This window comes from Ammodytes marinus, assembly GCF_949987685.1.
Source record: "Ammodytes marinus genome assembly, chromosome: 5".
In the NCBI taxonomy this organism is placed as follows: domain Eukaryota; kingdom Metazoa; phylum Chordata; class Actinopteri; order Uranoscopiformes; family Ammodytidae; genus Ammodytes; species Ammodytes marinus.
The window spans coordinates 30,328,929-30,346,471 of NC_137234.1; the positions used below are offsets into that span (position 1 = coordinate 30,328,929).

Here is a 17,543-nt window from a genome sequence, read left to right on the forward strand (position 1 = left end):
GAGTGCTAAGCCGAAGTACTAAGAGAAACATCTAGCCATATCAATTTCATTGCATGCTCTGGCTGCCGTGTAAGTTGTTGAGAGCTGTTTATGGGCCCCCAAGGGAGGACAGGGGGGAGAGACCTCTGTATCAAAACAATTCCACAGCTAGCAGGAGGTGTGACATAAACAACAAGGAGTTTACCCTGCCACCCGCTATTCCCCCTGACAGCAAAACCCACCCTCACCTCGACCAACACACTCACACATGTGCACACACACAGTCGTACATGTCAAATCGTAGCACGTGCAATCTCACCTCTCGCCAGCTTCCTACTGCTTATCTCCCGGAGAGAAGGTGGGTGCCATGAAAAATTAATGGCCGCCATATGGAAATGGTAAGTTGCGTCGGAAGAGGAAAGCTGCTAGTGTGGAAAATCAATTTTGCTACGTACGGCTTCTATTGGGTAAAATAGCCCACATTAGCCTGTCTCTTCATGCAAAGCTGAATGTGTGTGAAGGTATAGGGGTGAAGGATGGAGGGATATAGAGATGAGAGGAGGATGTATGGAATTCCGCAGGAAGTGGAGGGAATTAGAATTGGGTGGGGAAAAGGGACCATAATGGAGGGAGAGAGAGAATATGTATGCCATGAACCCACTATGCATCCAATTCCTCACATGAATGTGTTAATGTGTAGTGCAATGGCTATACTTGTTAGCGGATATACAGCTCAATCCACAGCAGCTCCATATATCTATTAGGGCTGTCAAATTAACGCGTTAATTTCGATTAATTAATCACAGAAAAATTAACGCGATTAAAAAAATTAACGCAGATTAATCGCACTTCTATAATGCCCTTTGACCCGGTGCAAAAGTGGTGCGGAGCTGCACCTGTAGCTCGCCGGGCCGGGCGCGTGGGTTAAAGGGAGAAAGGTAAAGAGAGAAGCAGGGGAAAGGGGCCGACTCGAGGGCTCTATGGACGGTTTATGGGATGCATGAAGGTAGGAAGACATCTTACTTAATTCTCCGCAGTGTCCGTGCATTATTGATTTAGTGGGTGCAACAATGTAGGCTAGGTTCAAAACAGTAGGCCTATCTCTCAATCTTCCTCCAATTTTGTAAGCTGTCTAGCACCCGCCCCGTGTGTGTGTCAATATTTTTGCCTATGAGTAGGCTATGAAATGGTGGCAGTGCAGCGCTGCCTGTTGTGGGAGATGGAAAGTCGTAATTTTGTCTGCTTGTTTTTTGAGAAAATTCGGCGCTAGTTCATGTATAAAGCTGGCTGAGGGGAGGAGACAGAAGTTACGAGAGACGGAGAGCGAGCGCGCGCGCGCGAGAGAGAGAGACAGAGAAACAAACTGTAGTAGGCTATACAGCTGTTTACAAACAGGTATAAAAGTGTCATATAAGTATGCGATTAATTTAGATAAATTAATCACAGAGCCTGTAATTAATTAGATTATTTTTTTTAATCGCTTGACAGCCCTAATATCTATATTACGTTATGGGGCTGATGTGGAATGAGCTCAAGTGTTCGCTAACAAGTATAGAGATCATTTGTTTCCAAACCTATCTGCTGACTCCCATCCCTCTGCTATCTATCTTAAATTCACCAGGTAAAAAAGTGCACAACCCTGTGTGGAATACAATCTCCCTCCAAATAACCCCCAATGGTTTAACTCCACTGTCCTCCACCATAAAGCTGGTATCTGCGGGCCCCTGAGTTGCTTCAATAAGGACCACATGCATGGAGTAGTGCTGGGCTGAGCTGGAGGCCCAGGCTCTGTGCTGTGGCCTTGGTCTCTAGGGTACGATTTTCCATCATGCCTAGGGCTCAGCATGAGATATATTTTTATGTTAGTCTCGGCAGGCATTGAGAGATGTGGATGATCTCATAGTGTCCAGTCTTATCTAGAACAAAGCTGCCTGACAAGCAGAGAAACATCAACGATTCGTGACACACAATAAGAGATAAATGTTGATGCTTAGAGTCCAAAATGTCAGGGTTTTTGTTGGCCATCTGTTCCAAAAAGACTTTGGTGATATGATGTACCTGCTGTACAGACCTTTTTCACCATAGAAATGTAACCATACTGTTGCTTTTGAGAGGAAGATAGGGCCTTTGATGCATTATCTAATGACACACAATTCAATATCTGCCACACATATAGAAATATTTATCACAACATATTTGGCATGTTCCAAAGCTTTATAGAATACATTTTTTCAATAAATAAGTCCAGTCTGAAACTCTGATAATGTGGCACAATGCTATCTTACATAAATAACTGAGATTCACACACTGCAGAATGATGGGAGCAGTGCTTTAACGTCGACTGCAAATGCCAACAGGGCTGATAAAACTTCTGAACAGCAACACATTAAATTGGGTGTCACACTGTGATGCTATAGACTCATAACATTATGTTTCCTCTTGTCAGACTGCAGTAGGGTAAAGAGGTATGTCTCCACTGGGAACTTGTGTTATGCTCCGTGAAAACTGCTTCTCTGTCTTAAATATGTGGTCACTAACAAAAAGGACTTTTTATATTTAATCTGCCTTTTTTTTTTAAAGCTGCAGATTTAGATGTCTTTGGTGTAGGTGTTTGTCCTTCAACCTGCTTATGATTATTATATGCTCTCTGAACACCGGGGTGTTAACGTAAACACTATTCATCACACATGCTCAATACACTGTTTCCCATGAAGTTGGAATAAAATATTGTTGACTTCTTCTCATGAAATGATTGTGAAAATGTGATTTATTCTTGACAGATAAAGTTTATATCTTCATATCTTCGTTTATCAAAACTGTATTGATCAATCTCATCCAAACACATCACAGTGAAAATTAAACCACAATTAGCCTTTGCATACTGTATATTCAGGCTTAAACTAAATTGGGGGTATTGAATAAAAGGAAGGTTTTTCTTTCAATGATTCAACCTTGGTCAATCAGGAAAAATACATTTCAGGGGTTTCCCTGCATAGGAATGTCCAATATTACTCTTTCAAATATCACTCACTCACTAATATTGAGTATGGCCACCCCTGACAGGCATTACAGCTTGGGCACTGACGACATGTTGTCTTTATGGATGAGAGCCGCTATAACCTTGACCGTGTAGATGGAAGACAAAGGGTGCATTGATTAAGTGGTTAGAACCTCTGTGATGACTGCATCCAGGAAACCACTCAATGAGGTGGCGTCTCAGTGATTGTATGGGCCGGTATTCATTATGGAGGAAAAACTCCATTGGTGGTGCTGGATGCATACGTCAACACCGTCATATACTGGGATATCCTAGAAAACTGTTGCCTCACACAAGCAAGGAAGGTCTATGGGAACACATTGAGCTGCAAGACGACAATGCAAGACCACATAGGGCAGCTGCAGTGAGAGAATTTCTTCATGCAGAGGGGGTGCAGCAGATGCCATGGCCTGCTTGCCCCAGTTTTGTATAAGCCTGAATACACAGTTTGCAAAAGATAATTGTTGTTTGGTTTTCAACACGATATGTTTGGATGAAGTTGATCAATAACTTTTATAGGAGATATACACTTTATCTATCAATAATAAATCACATTATTACAATCATTTCATGAGAAGAAGTCAAAAATATTTTAATCCAACTTTATGTAAGTTTTTTGGCTAATTTAATTAAATCATGTCGCCAATCCAAAACAGATGCTAAAGGTATTTTGAAAAGACATTATATCAGGTCTTGACAAATAATTTGGAGATTTAAGAGCAGTATTTCAATCTGGATCACACCTACCAACCTTAAAGAAAGTCTTGGAGAATTACCTACTGCTGAAATTTACTTTGCCCCATGTGCATCTGTCCAACCAAAAACAGACACAACATATAGTATATAACAATGTAATAATATAACATGTATTATCCTGCTTCCTTTTCGGCAGCTATGTGCATGAGTTGGTGTGCATGAGTTGGTGTGTAAAACGGACTAAGTATGCAAATTAACTGCCTTCAAGAATGCTGTAACTACTTACGTTCAGCCCTTTCTTCATGGCAGAGACAGCCTTCCAAGACTTTTAAGTCCAACAACTGGATATAATGGATCGTAAATTAATATTGAAATGAACCCATGCTATGTATGCTGCTTTTCTGTATAATATATAGGCTTCGGCTGACTGTTTGATTGAACAGATGTCATCTACAGGACATCTACCTAAGAACAATGTAAACTGTGAACTAAAACTTTACTTTCACTCGTTCAGACTATTATTTAACTTGTCTGGTAATATTCATAGGCAAGCTACACCACCTATACATACGTCATTGGATGTGTTGGAAGACAGGGCTCTTATAAATAGCAGGTGTTGCTTAAGAACTCATTACTGTGACATGAACAAGGGAACAAAAACACACCGCTTCAATTGGTTTTAACATTGTCTAGTTTTGCAATTTGCTTGCTCAACGCTGCACTCAAGATGGAAAAACTGAAGCAGGATCTGAAATTGGACCACTTAAAGTAATTGCATAGGATTATTGTGAAGTATTAATCGAGTCAATCATCGTTTATGTGCACCTACAATGTTGTGTATGTGTTCTTCCCATTGTCAAAGACGTAATAACAACATATAATATCCAAAAAGAAAATAAAGAATACAATATTGAAATATATCAGGAAAAGGACCAATGCAGGCTGATCATTGCTGTATCTGGAATACAAACAACAGCATTCGAGGAGGTCAAAAACGAACAGAGATTGTGACAGAGATTGTGCTCTATTTCTTACCGGTAAAAAGTAAACCTCTTGTCGTTGTATTACGTGGCCAATAACATCAGCGTTCCCTTTGTTTTAGTCAATAATGCTTAAATGTCCAACAACAATAAAAGGCAACAGACCTTCACTCTATGATCAAGTGCTTTGTATAGGCACACACTGAGGACTGCCCAATTTTAGCTTAATAATTAAAAGTATTAAACAAAGGCTTTTATTTGATTTTCAGCTAGCAGAACCATTAGCACACTGCTACTAATTGCATCCACACTAATAACAGTCTCCAAATTGGTTTTTGTGTTGTTTGGACATAACTTAAAGGCCTACTTCACCGTTTTTTTTTAACCCTATATTTCTCTTTCTCGTGACATCACAGAAAGAGAAATATAGGGTTAAAAAAACTTACTTTGTAAATATTACTGTGATGTCACAGTAAAAGACATCACAGTAATATTTACAAAGTTTTTTTTTAACCCTATATTTCTCTTTCTGTGATGTCACGAGAAAGAGAAATATAGGGTTAAAAAAAACACTCTTTCTGCCTTTTCTCAGGCTAGGATGAACCGATTTCAATTTTTTTCGCACATTTATACTACATAGGATCTCAGAATTCAATACACCTTCATATGCAAACCGGTGAAGTAGGCCTTTAAATAGAATATCCTGAATATCTAGAATATCCACCCAAACGATATTTAGGTAGGATTAACATTATTGCGAAGGTGTGGGATTCACATCAGTATTGTTACTTTAATAAAAAGGTAACAATTCACTGAAAACTGTCTAACAATCTACAAAAAAAACATATACAGTCATCATCATTGTCAACTGTCAACAGAAATGTATTGCTTTGCTTCAATGAGACTTGTCATGTGCCGTGTTAATGTGAAATGCAAGTCAGTAGGCCTAACTGTCGGAATGAGATACAGAGGAACATATATGTAGCAGATTAGTTGTTGACCATTGTGGATTAGCCCAAACTAGTAGTCAACAGAAACTGTACGCTTGAAAGGTGCAGGCACAGAACCTTTTGTTGAAACAGGAGCCAGGCTCCAGGAGTATGCTTAAGATCTTTGACTGAGTAATATATGGCTACACTTTTAACAGAGATTGACGCATGATTCACTCCGTGTGTTTTTACTATATTAGCCATGGTACATTTATTTTGTTAAGATAACATGTTTAGCGTTGGCTCTTGTATATTTTTATGATATGCTAATGGTAGCCTACAATTATGAGCTCATCTGAAATCTTAAATAATGAATTCATTCAAAGTGAATTCATTTAAAATGGTTATACATTTGCCAGAATACATATGATGGGATATGATAGGAATGAATTGGTTCTTACATTTGAAATGCATTGTATTAATGTAAAACAATCAATACAAATAGACTGTCAACACTAAATCAATGACATCCAAATATATTCAGCGATTGAAAAACACTTTTAAAGCATCTGGTTCCATGACATAGGTTGGAAATGGCTTAAGGGATCCATTTGATGCTTGTCTTCGTATTTGATGTGAAATTATATTCATAAAACCACTACTTGTATTCTAATTTCACATTCTTACATTACTCTATAACGCTACTGTCGGCATCGGTTTATATTCCCTTCAATATAAATTGAAGGGAATATACGCTTCCCCTTACGCTTCAATGGCGCTGTGTAACATATTAGGGAGCAATTTTTCTGTCTGGGGATAAATCATACCAAACTATCACAGACAATAAAATAAAATAATGCAGATATTGAATCATTGGTCCTGTACTTCACGAATGTTTCTCTCTGAAGGGAAAACTACCATTGTTTTTGTTGCCATATATAGTAATCCAGTGTTGGACGTGCATGCGGTTGGGAAATCAAACCCATCTGAGGTTATGGTAGGACCATGTGTTTCTTACCCTGCCGATGATCTTGGGGAAGGGAGCTCTCTGGTTCTCCGTTACGATAATAGCAGGGACCAGCAGGGATCTCTTAGATCTGTGTGGTGGCTTCTGCCCAAGACTCAGGACATCCTAAAAGACAAAGAAGTGAAAGCATATTGTTAAAGCTTTGAAATATAACAATTCTTAACATTTTTGTTTGTCAAGCAAAGTTACATTTTGAAGCATTTCCTCACTGTGGTAACATACACTCAACAAAAAATAATAATAAATAATATAAACTCAACACTTTTGTTTTTGCTCCCATTTTTCATGAGATGGACTTAAATATCTAAAATTCATTCCAGATACACAATTGTACCATTTCTCTCAAACATTGTTCACAAATCTGTCTAAATGTGTGATAGTGAGCACTTCTGCTTTGCTGCAAGATGCTGATCTGACATCATGATTAGTGCACAGGTGTGCCTTAGACTGTCCACAATAAAAGGCCACCCTGAAATGTGCAGTTTTGTCTCACAGCAAAATGCCACAGATGCCACAAGCATTGAGGGAGCGTGCAATTGGCATGCTGACAGCAGGAATGTCAACCAGATCTGTTGCTCGTGCATTGAATGTTCATTTCTCCGCCATAAGCCGTCTCCAGCAACTTCGCACAGCCATTGAAGAGGAGTGGACCAACATTCCACAGGCCACAATTGACAATCTGATAAACTCTATGCGAAGAAGATGTGTTGCACTGCATGAGGCAAATGGTGGTCACACCAGATACTGACTGGTTCTGAGTCCCCAGACCCCCAATAAAGCAAGAAAATGCACATTTCAGAGTGGCCTTTTATTGTGGACAGTCTAAGGCACACCTGTGCACTAATCATGATGTCAGATCAGCATCTTGATGTGGCACACCTGTGAGGTGGGATGGATTATCTCAGCAAAGCAGAAGTGCTCACTATCACACATTTAGACAGATTTGTGAACAATGTTTGAGAGAAATGGTAAGAATTGTGTATCTGGAATGAATTTTAGATCTTTAAGTCTATCTCGTGAAAAATGGGAGCAAAAACAAAAGTGTTGCGTTTATATTTTTGTTGAGTGTACATTCACTGCATTATCACCAACTCTACGTTGTCCAAAACGGTTAGCGACATCCTGTTAGCAATACACCTAAAGCCCACTGATGACATAAACATATACACATAAAGCAACCAGTCAAGGATGCATTTGGAAATGATAAAACAAATAAATAAACAAGCTACTCTTGGAGTGATGCCCAATTCTGAGCGGTATGTGTAAGGAATGCAAATAGGCTGAGCACCTGCATTTGGCAGGCAGCACCATGTGCTTAACACATTTGGAGAGGAGAAGAAAGAATATTCTCTGGGCAAACGTGAAGTAACTGCGGCTTTCACTGCAATTTAATTTATACTCTTTAATTCTATATTCAGCTTTTCTTCATTCATATGTTAAATAGGGACATAAGAGAGAAGTAGAAGAAACAAGCATTTAGGCAAAAGCAACAAAGATGAAAATGCAGTATAACAAATTATCAATTTAGAGACGTCATGGTGTTGGCAAAGCAATTACATTGTTCATGCAGACAAAGCCAGTCTGATATGTTGTTTTTGCTCTTGAGAACACAATGAAAATCAAATTTTATCTCCAACCCTCCTGCTGTTATAAACAAAGACGTGGTTGTTTCTGTATAATATAATACAAATATGTCCCCCTTATTTTTCACCTGTAAATAACTGATACACTTATAGAGCCCAGTGGGGCTCTCTGCTTGGATGTTGATGAACATAATGTATGCCACTAACACTATGAACAGGAAGCTGGAATCCTAGCGGCTAGCAAGGAGATGATGACCTACAGGAGAGCACAATGTGCTCACTCCCTGCACACCTGGACACATGCCGAGGAGAAAACAATAAATACATAAACACACAAATGCTCTACAATGTTCATATACATGTCCACAGAATGTGGATGCACTTTAGTAGAGACATTTGTTATAATGAATTAAAGGAATACATTTTTTTAAGGACAGATACTGTATACCAATCTGTGTGATAAATAATAAGCCCCTTAATGTTGAAAGATCTAAAATGTTTGATATTATTAATATGTAATAATATCATAACCCCTCATTATTTTTGACTGAAAAAGGGTTGACTAAATGTGATTTCAGATGCATTCATCTGATCTGCCCTTTGCAACCACAGTCCATTGTCCACGCCATGCCAGTCACTGCTTAAATGGAAAAACAAGGAAATAAACAAGACAGCAACAAGCCCAGTCATTGAGCCGTGGTTGAAATGACAACTCAGTTTCAATATGAAAGGGAGAATACCGACAGAGTTTTTTGTAGATTAATTTGCAATGCAAATGGACTCCTTTGTCCTTTGTCTTTTATAGCCGACTTAAATTGTGTTTTTTGAGAATGTGCACTGCACACGGATGTGACTGTGTGTTTGTGTGTGTGTGCAGGGGGATGTTTGCGTGTTTACTGTTCACACTGCTGTTCTTGGCTGACAAAGACCCTGGCACCATTCTCACCCCTGTCAGAATGACGGAATGAGAACAGGTAAGAGAGAAACACTGAGCCATTTGTTTACAGCAGAGTGCCAAGACTCAGACAGCAAGGGCAACACCAAACAGTCGCCTCTCTCCTCCACACCTCCAAGCTACACAGGTCAGAGAGAACACAATGAAAGAGTAATCAAAAACCACAACCCAACCAGAACAAAACCAAATACACACCAAACACCTTTTCTTATGGAAGCCACTGGGGGATGACCTTCCAAATGCCAAAGACAGAAATCTAAACCTGCACCTGAAGTGGTTAGACGGACAACTGGACAAAACTGTCAGAGTTTATATGACCTATTTAGTTTGTAAAGAGCACAGTCGGTGGTGTGTGTATGTTTGTGGCCCGTTCACTAGCGATTTGATGGACTTTTAAGCCCTGCCTGTAAAAATAAGTCCCGAATCAAAAGCCCAGGGATGAGAACATCAATCCCATCATTCACAGGTCTCAGCTGTGTGATATTTGTAAAGGAGGGGAATACGAACTGGAAGGCAAACAGGCACCATGGGGTCATTGTTGTGCCTGGACGTGGGGACTGGTGACAGGGGTTAGGGCTAAGATAGATCATGCTGTCATATCCATGTCTTCACTGGGCTTAGTTATAGTGGATACGGAGAGGAAGTGATGGTGATTTAAAACAGTAGTGGATCAGGACAGCTAGGCGAACTGACAAACATGATCAGCTGAATATGTATGTTTGTCCTGCTCGACAAGGATGGCTCACCACAGGATATTCTGGAAAAGATAAATTGTCGCTATACTTCTCCTTCACCTTTCTACCTCAATTCAAAAACAATTCAAGATGGCGCCATAGATGGCAGTTGTGTCTCGAGCTCCTCCTTAAATTTGCTTCTTTATGGTCGTATAAATTTTAAGACGTTCTTGCAACATGTGAACCACCTAAGCAAGCAATATACAATATAACTATTTGAGACACATAAGGCCATTGGTGGACATCACTTTGTTATCACAACCTACAAAATAATGGTAATTTTCCATGGTTACCTGCTGCTGTACCTTGAAAATGGCTAAGAAAGACGAAGGCAAGGGCTGTGGTCCAGGGTCTTGGTCAGGGCGAGGAAACGTGAAAGCTGCCCTTCTCTATCACATATACTTCTGGCAAATGTCCAATCACTGGATAGCAAGCAGGATGAGCCGCCGAGCAGGATTGCAATTCAACGGGACATTAAGTACTATAACCTTATGGTTTTATCGAGGCTTGGACCAAATCTTTGATCTCAGAGGCTGCCATTGTTCCACATGAACTCTCCATTTATCGCTAGGACCAGACTATAACATTGTGCAATATAAGGGGGGAGGTGTCTGCTTCATGGTCAACGACAAGTGGTGTCCAGATGTGGATATCATTTCATCAGACTGTTCTCCTAACCTAAAGCAACTTGATCAGATGCCCCACGTATTCAAAATCTGCTCAAAGATAGAAGGTCAACCACTTCAGAAAGTGAATCATTCTACCATAAAAACGTGCTGAGGATGGCTAACAAAATCTGCTCTCACTCCAAACACTTTCTGAACAATGAGTACAATTAATTACCATCAAACTAGAGATTTAGGGTTGCAAAATGTAATAAGGTAAGACTGCAGTACTCATTCCTGTACCAGGTAATTCCAGATCAAATGAACACTGGTGGGCCTTAAATGTTGTCTTTTGTTGTTGAATCATGTATTTTGGGTATTGTGTCGATGACTTGATTCTTGTCTTGTCTTTACAGTGATGTTGTATATGGAGGTGCTGCGATGCAAGTAAGATTTCAGACTTGCTATGACAATAAAGTTGTATGGTATCGTATCATATGTGTATCTGCCCAGAAAATAGGTCTTCTCTGCATAGGTTCAACATAGATTTTATCGAGAGTATCCTGACTGATTGCATCCCCCTTATGCCTGGTTAGGCAGTTTATCCACCCTTGCCTAAGACATTACAGATGGTGCTGAAAACTGCGCAGCATATAACCAAGATGGAGTTTTCATTCATGGAACTGTACCTTTGCGCCCAGCGTTGTAAGGTGAAGGCATGCAGGATCATTAAAGACCCCCATCACCCTAGTAACAAACTGTCCTGCCTGCTTCCGTCAGGCTGACGGTACCTCAGCATCCAGTCTCGCAACACCAGACTTCACAGCTGCATCACACAGGCCATAAGACTGGTACACTCAGCAAACGTCCATTTTGTGTACACCTGTTTATGTATTGCTGTTTAATATAGACACATCTATATGTATCCCATCTGGTCATACCATTATGATTACATCTGTTATAGTTAGATCTATTCATATATTTATATATACACACCTGCATTTGTACCAATTGTTCATAGCATCATGTTTGTATCTTTCTATAGTTACATTTGTTCATATACAGCCCCGGAAAAAATTAAAGAGACCAGTCTGGATTTTTCTTCAATCTTCCTCTCTACATTACTTATTGAAAATGCTCTTCACGACAATCTTTTTTTTGTGACATGTGTAGAAATGTTGTCAGTAGTTTATATTATAAAATCAAAATGTTCATTTTGCTCAAAAATATGCCTCTAAATAGTTTAAGAAGAGACACTGAACATTTGGAGTGGTCTCTTATTTTTTTCCAGAGCAGTATATTATATATACGCGTCTGTTTAAAACACCTGTTCAAACACCCCACCCCCACATTACAGTAGAGTATTATGTTACTGTGCAGTACTTTATTCTACATTCTACTTATACAGTAGTTATTAGCATTATGTATCTTTGCACTATTGTCTTTTTGTGTCTGTTGCTTTGTTGGAAGGAGCCAGAGGTTTAAAATGTCATCGGAAATAACTGCACCTGTATTTTTTTGTGTATATGGAGAATAAACAATCTTGGAACTTGAAGTCCTTTTTCTCTCACTTAGCAATAGCTTTTCTTCACACTTTTCGTATTTGCGGTATGAATGTGTGATGAATAGTGTTCTTTCAGCTTGGTGAGATCATAAGAGACGGAAGCTATGAATCTTTAATGTGTCCTTTTCATAAAATACTGCTGCACCATCAATCCCGATCCAGCCATAATACATTTACTTCTCCTTTCTCTTTGTCTCTCAAATGATCATTAGGGCATTCCAGTGTACTGAGTTGAAAGTGTCATATCTAGAGAAAAAAGACTTGTAAGGAAGTTTTAAATATATTTGAACAGTCAGAGGTAACAAAGTAGAGGGCATATATGGCTATAACTTTGAAAGGTTTACATGAAAATACCGTATTTTGTATGTATACTGTATGTCTTGTGTGTGTCCCTGCATGTTTGACAGAGAGAAAGATGGAGCCTTTGTCATCGTCATCTGAGCGCAGAGTTACTGTGGCAGTAAAGTCACGTCCTTGTCTATTCTGCCATTTTCACTCTCAATGCTATATTGAGAAGTGTTATTACTCATATCTTGACAATGTGTTGGAGACCTGGTGAGAAATGGATAATATCAAGGCCAGTGGTGACAGGGATATACATCTATTCAATGTGGAATGAACTATAGGATATTCAGCCTGGTCGGGCAATCAGTCACGTGCCCTAATACAAGGCTAAGCTATGGCGTTCATTCAGAAGTCGACCACGGCAACACAATTCCAAGAGCATAAAAGCATCACTGTGCATTTCTGCAACGGGAGGCACAGTGCTCGACCCTATCTACATGTGCATTTTTTCTGCACAGCAAACACATGGCTTTGACGATCACGTGCGCGACCCTCTCTGCGTGTGCGCATGCTCAACACTCACTAAGGAATGAAGGTATCTATATCATGGTTCTGAATTATAATATAGGTATATTACTTTTAACCTGCCTAGTAATATGTCCCCATTGTGGGTGACAACAGCACAATGTTTCACACTTTGTTAAAGAATAATCAATGAAGCATAAACACTTTCACTCAGTCAAGCGTAACATAGTGACACATTGATGCTTATTTCAAATATTCCATTAGCTGAATTAATTAATAGTGTGCCAAAGTGATTATAAGTGTGTTTCACATGTGGTGAACAGTGTGCCCTGACAATAATCCAAACATAACTTTAAAAAAAAAGCTCATTAGTAAGAGTAACAATTCAAAACTGACCCTAGATGTTAACTTAAAAGGAGCTGTAAGCGGAATGGTTCTTTTAGCTAACTTCCTGTCAGTTACTGCAGTTAGCAGTCCCCTCGCTCGTCCCCACGTCACCACATTAATGCACTGTGGTCTTCAAACAGCGAGTTATCTAGCACCATCTCAGATAAGTAATTGTGATAAAACATGATAAAAACCATCAAAACAGACATTGGGTAGATTTGTAGCTTCTCCGCCATTGTAGGCGCATAAACATTCACCCATCTGTTGCTCTGGCGTGCACTGGCAGTGAGACCATGAGTGAGACGGGTGTCGGTTTGTAGCGTTCTCTCTTGTGATAGGATATTAATTTCGGGATCCCCGTAAAGTGTATTTGTCGATTACATGGAGAGCAGCTGACTGAGAGATCGGCTTTATGAAACGCGCACATTATGTAAGGGATCACTGTGTCAATAAAGAGCGATTTAACACTTATATTAACATAAATAAATCGCTTACTTCACCTTTAATTGGTCTTGAAGATAATTTGAAAGCTTGCCAATCATGGTTTGAGTTTATAAGCCCTGAGAAGCATTTAATCTGCACTTATAAACCTTATTAATTCTGCACTTCACATGAGTATTATATGTATTATCCTATATCTTTAAAAATCTAAAATATTATCCCATATCTTCTTCTTGTGATCCAATTTTTTTAAATAATGTCTTTATCTTCAGCTGACCTAAATAGTCATCAATGTAAGGATCCATGATTCCCTTGACACACTTTTCAGTAAAGCTTTCAACTAAATCTAAGAGACCTTTGTTCAGAATCTGAATTTAGATACTATACTTCAGTTGTCACCTATTTGTATATTTCTCAAAGAAGAACAAAACAACTAATGTGTGCCAAATTGGAACGTGACCATCCAAAGCAAGAAATTGTTCCAAGGCTGAAAATGAACAATGTTTGATTTTTTTCATGCATCATCATCATCAACCTTTATTTAGACAGGCAAAAATTGCTAAGAAACAATGTCTTATTTAAGCAATGGCCTGGTAGGAGGTGAATGACCTCCTGGGGGGAAAGGGGAGAGGGAGTCCGTATGGTGCTGGACTGGAAACTTGACAACTCTGTGATAGCCCCGACACAGACCGGAGACTGAGAATGTGACACTCAACGGCCAACTCACGTTGGGGGCACAAAACACCATCGAGCATTTTGATGACGCATGCGGCGGTGCGACTCTGTGGTGGCTGGTGTTGCCAGATTAGGTGTTTTTTCCGCTAAATATTAAGGCCTGTTTTCTGTGTGTTTTAGCGGTACCAGGACTGAGCAATTTTTCTTTGACTGACTTGTTAAACAGGCCGTTTTCACAGTCTTATTAAACCTATTTACAGCCTGGTCCAAATAAACATTCTAGTCTGTATGTTTAGCTCATATCTCCATGACAACACTGAGGAGGGGGAATTTTGTTCTACGACGTGAGGCGGAGTAAAAATCTCACAAGATGGCGACGCGCATAAACCAGGATTATTGGATGCCGTGTGAATAACTGAGATAAGCACGGATGATACATCCATATTATATACTATCTATGGTTTTAGGGGGGTTTCTATGGAAATATGGCACTCTTTTGAACGACAAACTGAGAGTCGTTCGCAAACGCCAGAATAAACGCGTTCACAATAACGTTCATCAGGCAGAAAAACAGTACGTTCAGTTCACGTTTGCCCCTAATATGAACAAGTTCATGAACAATCATTCATGAACCACTGGTACTAATAATAATTTTAGCAGATAGTTATAAGCAGAGATATTCTACCATTTCAGCAAAAGATGGAGGGTTAGGAGGAAATGGTGCAAAAAAGCAATAGACAATTGCAGTAAACGGATTTAACAAACAGCAGCTGCAGAAAAAAACTAAGGAAAGATAGCTCGAGTGGGATGAAGACAAGCGAGAGGAAGATTATGTGTGCTGTGTTGTATAATGTGCGATATTGTGCTGTGGTTGCAAGATGTCACATCTTAGTCACCCCTAGAAATTCTTACTCAACACTGAAAGCTTGGTTAGAAGAAAATCTATTTGCCGTTGCAGGCTGAGGATTTCGCTCTGAATGCAATATACCATTTCATTCAGTATGTGAAAGTGGATGAAACATAACAAAAGCAAAATAAATAGGCCTTTGGACTCAGATTATTTTGCCTCTTATCAGATTTTACATTTGAATGGTGCTTGCAAATGCCCCCTGAAGGCAAGCAAATGCTGTGCACAACTGTTGTTCTGCACACAGCACAACTGAAACAACACAGAAAAATACACACAAAAAGGTCCATATCTTGGTGCATGCATTTGTTAAATTGAAATGCATTCTTCCATTAATTCACATATTGATCGGCTGCAAAAAAAAAGGAGGAATAAATTACTCTTTGAATTCAGAGTTTTGCTCATAATAGGAAACATTCATCAGCCGCCTCTCTCCCTCTCTGGGCCTGTGTTACTGCAAACTAGCAGCTTGTGCCGAGGTATTAAAAACTGATTCTCTCCACCTTCGCTCACAGCACTTATCAATTATCACCAGTCAATAATTTCTGCCATGATACGATTAGTTATGCCAATGAATCCACCATGGAATGTTTCCCTTGTGCATCAAAGAGAAGAGAAAGGGAGTTTGAGCAAATCAGACCAAATCTAACTTTGACCGGAACACAACAAAAGAGATTTCCTTACTCAAATCAAATTTCAAAAGAAACAAACTACGTGTATGGTACAATAATAAAGAATTATACACAATAAAAAAACAGGGAAAAGGCAACATGACTAGACTACCATGAGTACTATCTCAGACTGGAGATTTAAGCTCAGCATCCGAGGGCAGTCAGTGGTATCAGCAAAGTCATTCAACAAGTCAAAACCATGGCTTATTGAAACAAGCTTTTAATCACACCATGAGTTAGTGACATATGCTTGAGAAACCGCTGCTGCTCTGTGCGCATGTTTGATGCGCCTCTTGTGACGCTGTAGAGGCACGGCACGGGGGAGTATAGGGGAGGACAGGATATGGATTGAGAAAAGGACAATATATGCTGCTTATATGAGTCCCAGAGCTTCAGCAGATTAATTGATAGTGACATAATGAGATCTGTTAACCTACCTGCCTCAATCTTCTTGTATAATATGCTTCTATTAGCTTGAGATGTCTTCCTCCTTGCCTGGCTCCTCCAACAATCTTTTTTCATTTTTGTTTCTGTCAATATTTTTGCCTTATTCATCTATATATTTATCATCAATTAACATACTCGCACAACCTCAGAGATGCCATATTTGGCAGTTGGAAAACACCCACATCCGTAATCTTTGAAACCAAATGGACTTTGAAAAGAGCAAAATACTTTAACAGTGATGCAAATATACAGCTAATACTGTCCCATTTAAATATAAATAGCCCTCTTTAATGCATTTGTTTAAAAAAGCATTACAGCCTCAGTGATAAGATGATGGGGAGAGAAAACAGAGAAGATGATTACTATCCAAGACAACCATATAAGAGTTTAAAATAGAGGGTTTTGAAGAGCACTGACGAGGAACGAAAACTACTCGAGTAGTCCAGTGGAACAGCTGATGCTTAAAGCGGCTACAAGGAACTTTTAAATATCTTTAAAGAAGCCTCATTTTCCTCTGATAATCATAAATTACCTTTAATAGCAAACAAGACCATCAGTGCAAAGAAAGACGTTTGTATATAGTTTTTATTTATGCCTTTGGTCTGGTCGCACACCCAGTTCGACCTTTGGCTTGCGCATGCAGGCTCTTTGGTCACATATTCATACTGGTCGCAGATTTCAGTGTAGCGCATCAACGCGATTTGAGTAGTCTATTCCTCCAGGTAAGGGAAGGGTAGTCTTGTTTGAGACAGTTATTTGTCGTCATAATGGCTGATAACGGGGCTGAACCATCAAAGAAAAAAAAATTAATTCAATGAAGAACAACTAAAAGCTAAAAGGGAGAGTGATAGATGTGCGGGAGGAGGGCGTTGCCAAGCAACGTGTAAACCATTTAATGGGAGTGAACTAGTCCTGCAGTGTTTACTCCTAAGTGAATGAACGGTACTAACACAAAGTTGACTTTGCTTCATCATCATCAGATGACCATTATTCATCTGAAATAGTCATTATTTACAATAACACACACATTACCTCATCGTGATTCATACTGCCGTTCATTCGCTTTCTGTGAGGGCACGGAATCTTTCAGCTCCGTGAGAGTGGTTAGTGACACTG

General features: G+C 39.4%; 1 protein-coding gene across 1 annotated transcript in view; it reads right to left on the minus strand.

Moving 5' to 3' along the window:
* The window catches only part of cdh13 (cadherin 13, H-cadherin (heart)), a 357,669-nt gene that overhangs the window by 209,391 nt on the left and 130,735 nt on the right, over window positions 1–17,543 (minus strand). The window contains exon 4 of the mRNA XM_080027417.1: window positions 6,640–6,753. Coding sequence (XP_079883543.1) covers window positions 6,640–6,753 — 114 coding nt within the window. The remainder of the gene's footprint in view (window positions 1–6,639; window positions 6,754–17,543) is intronic.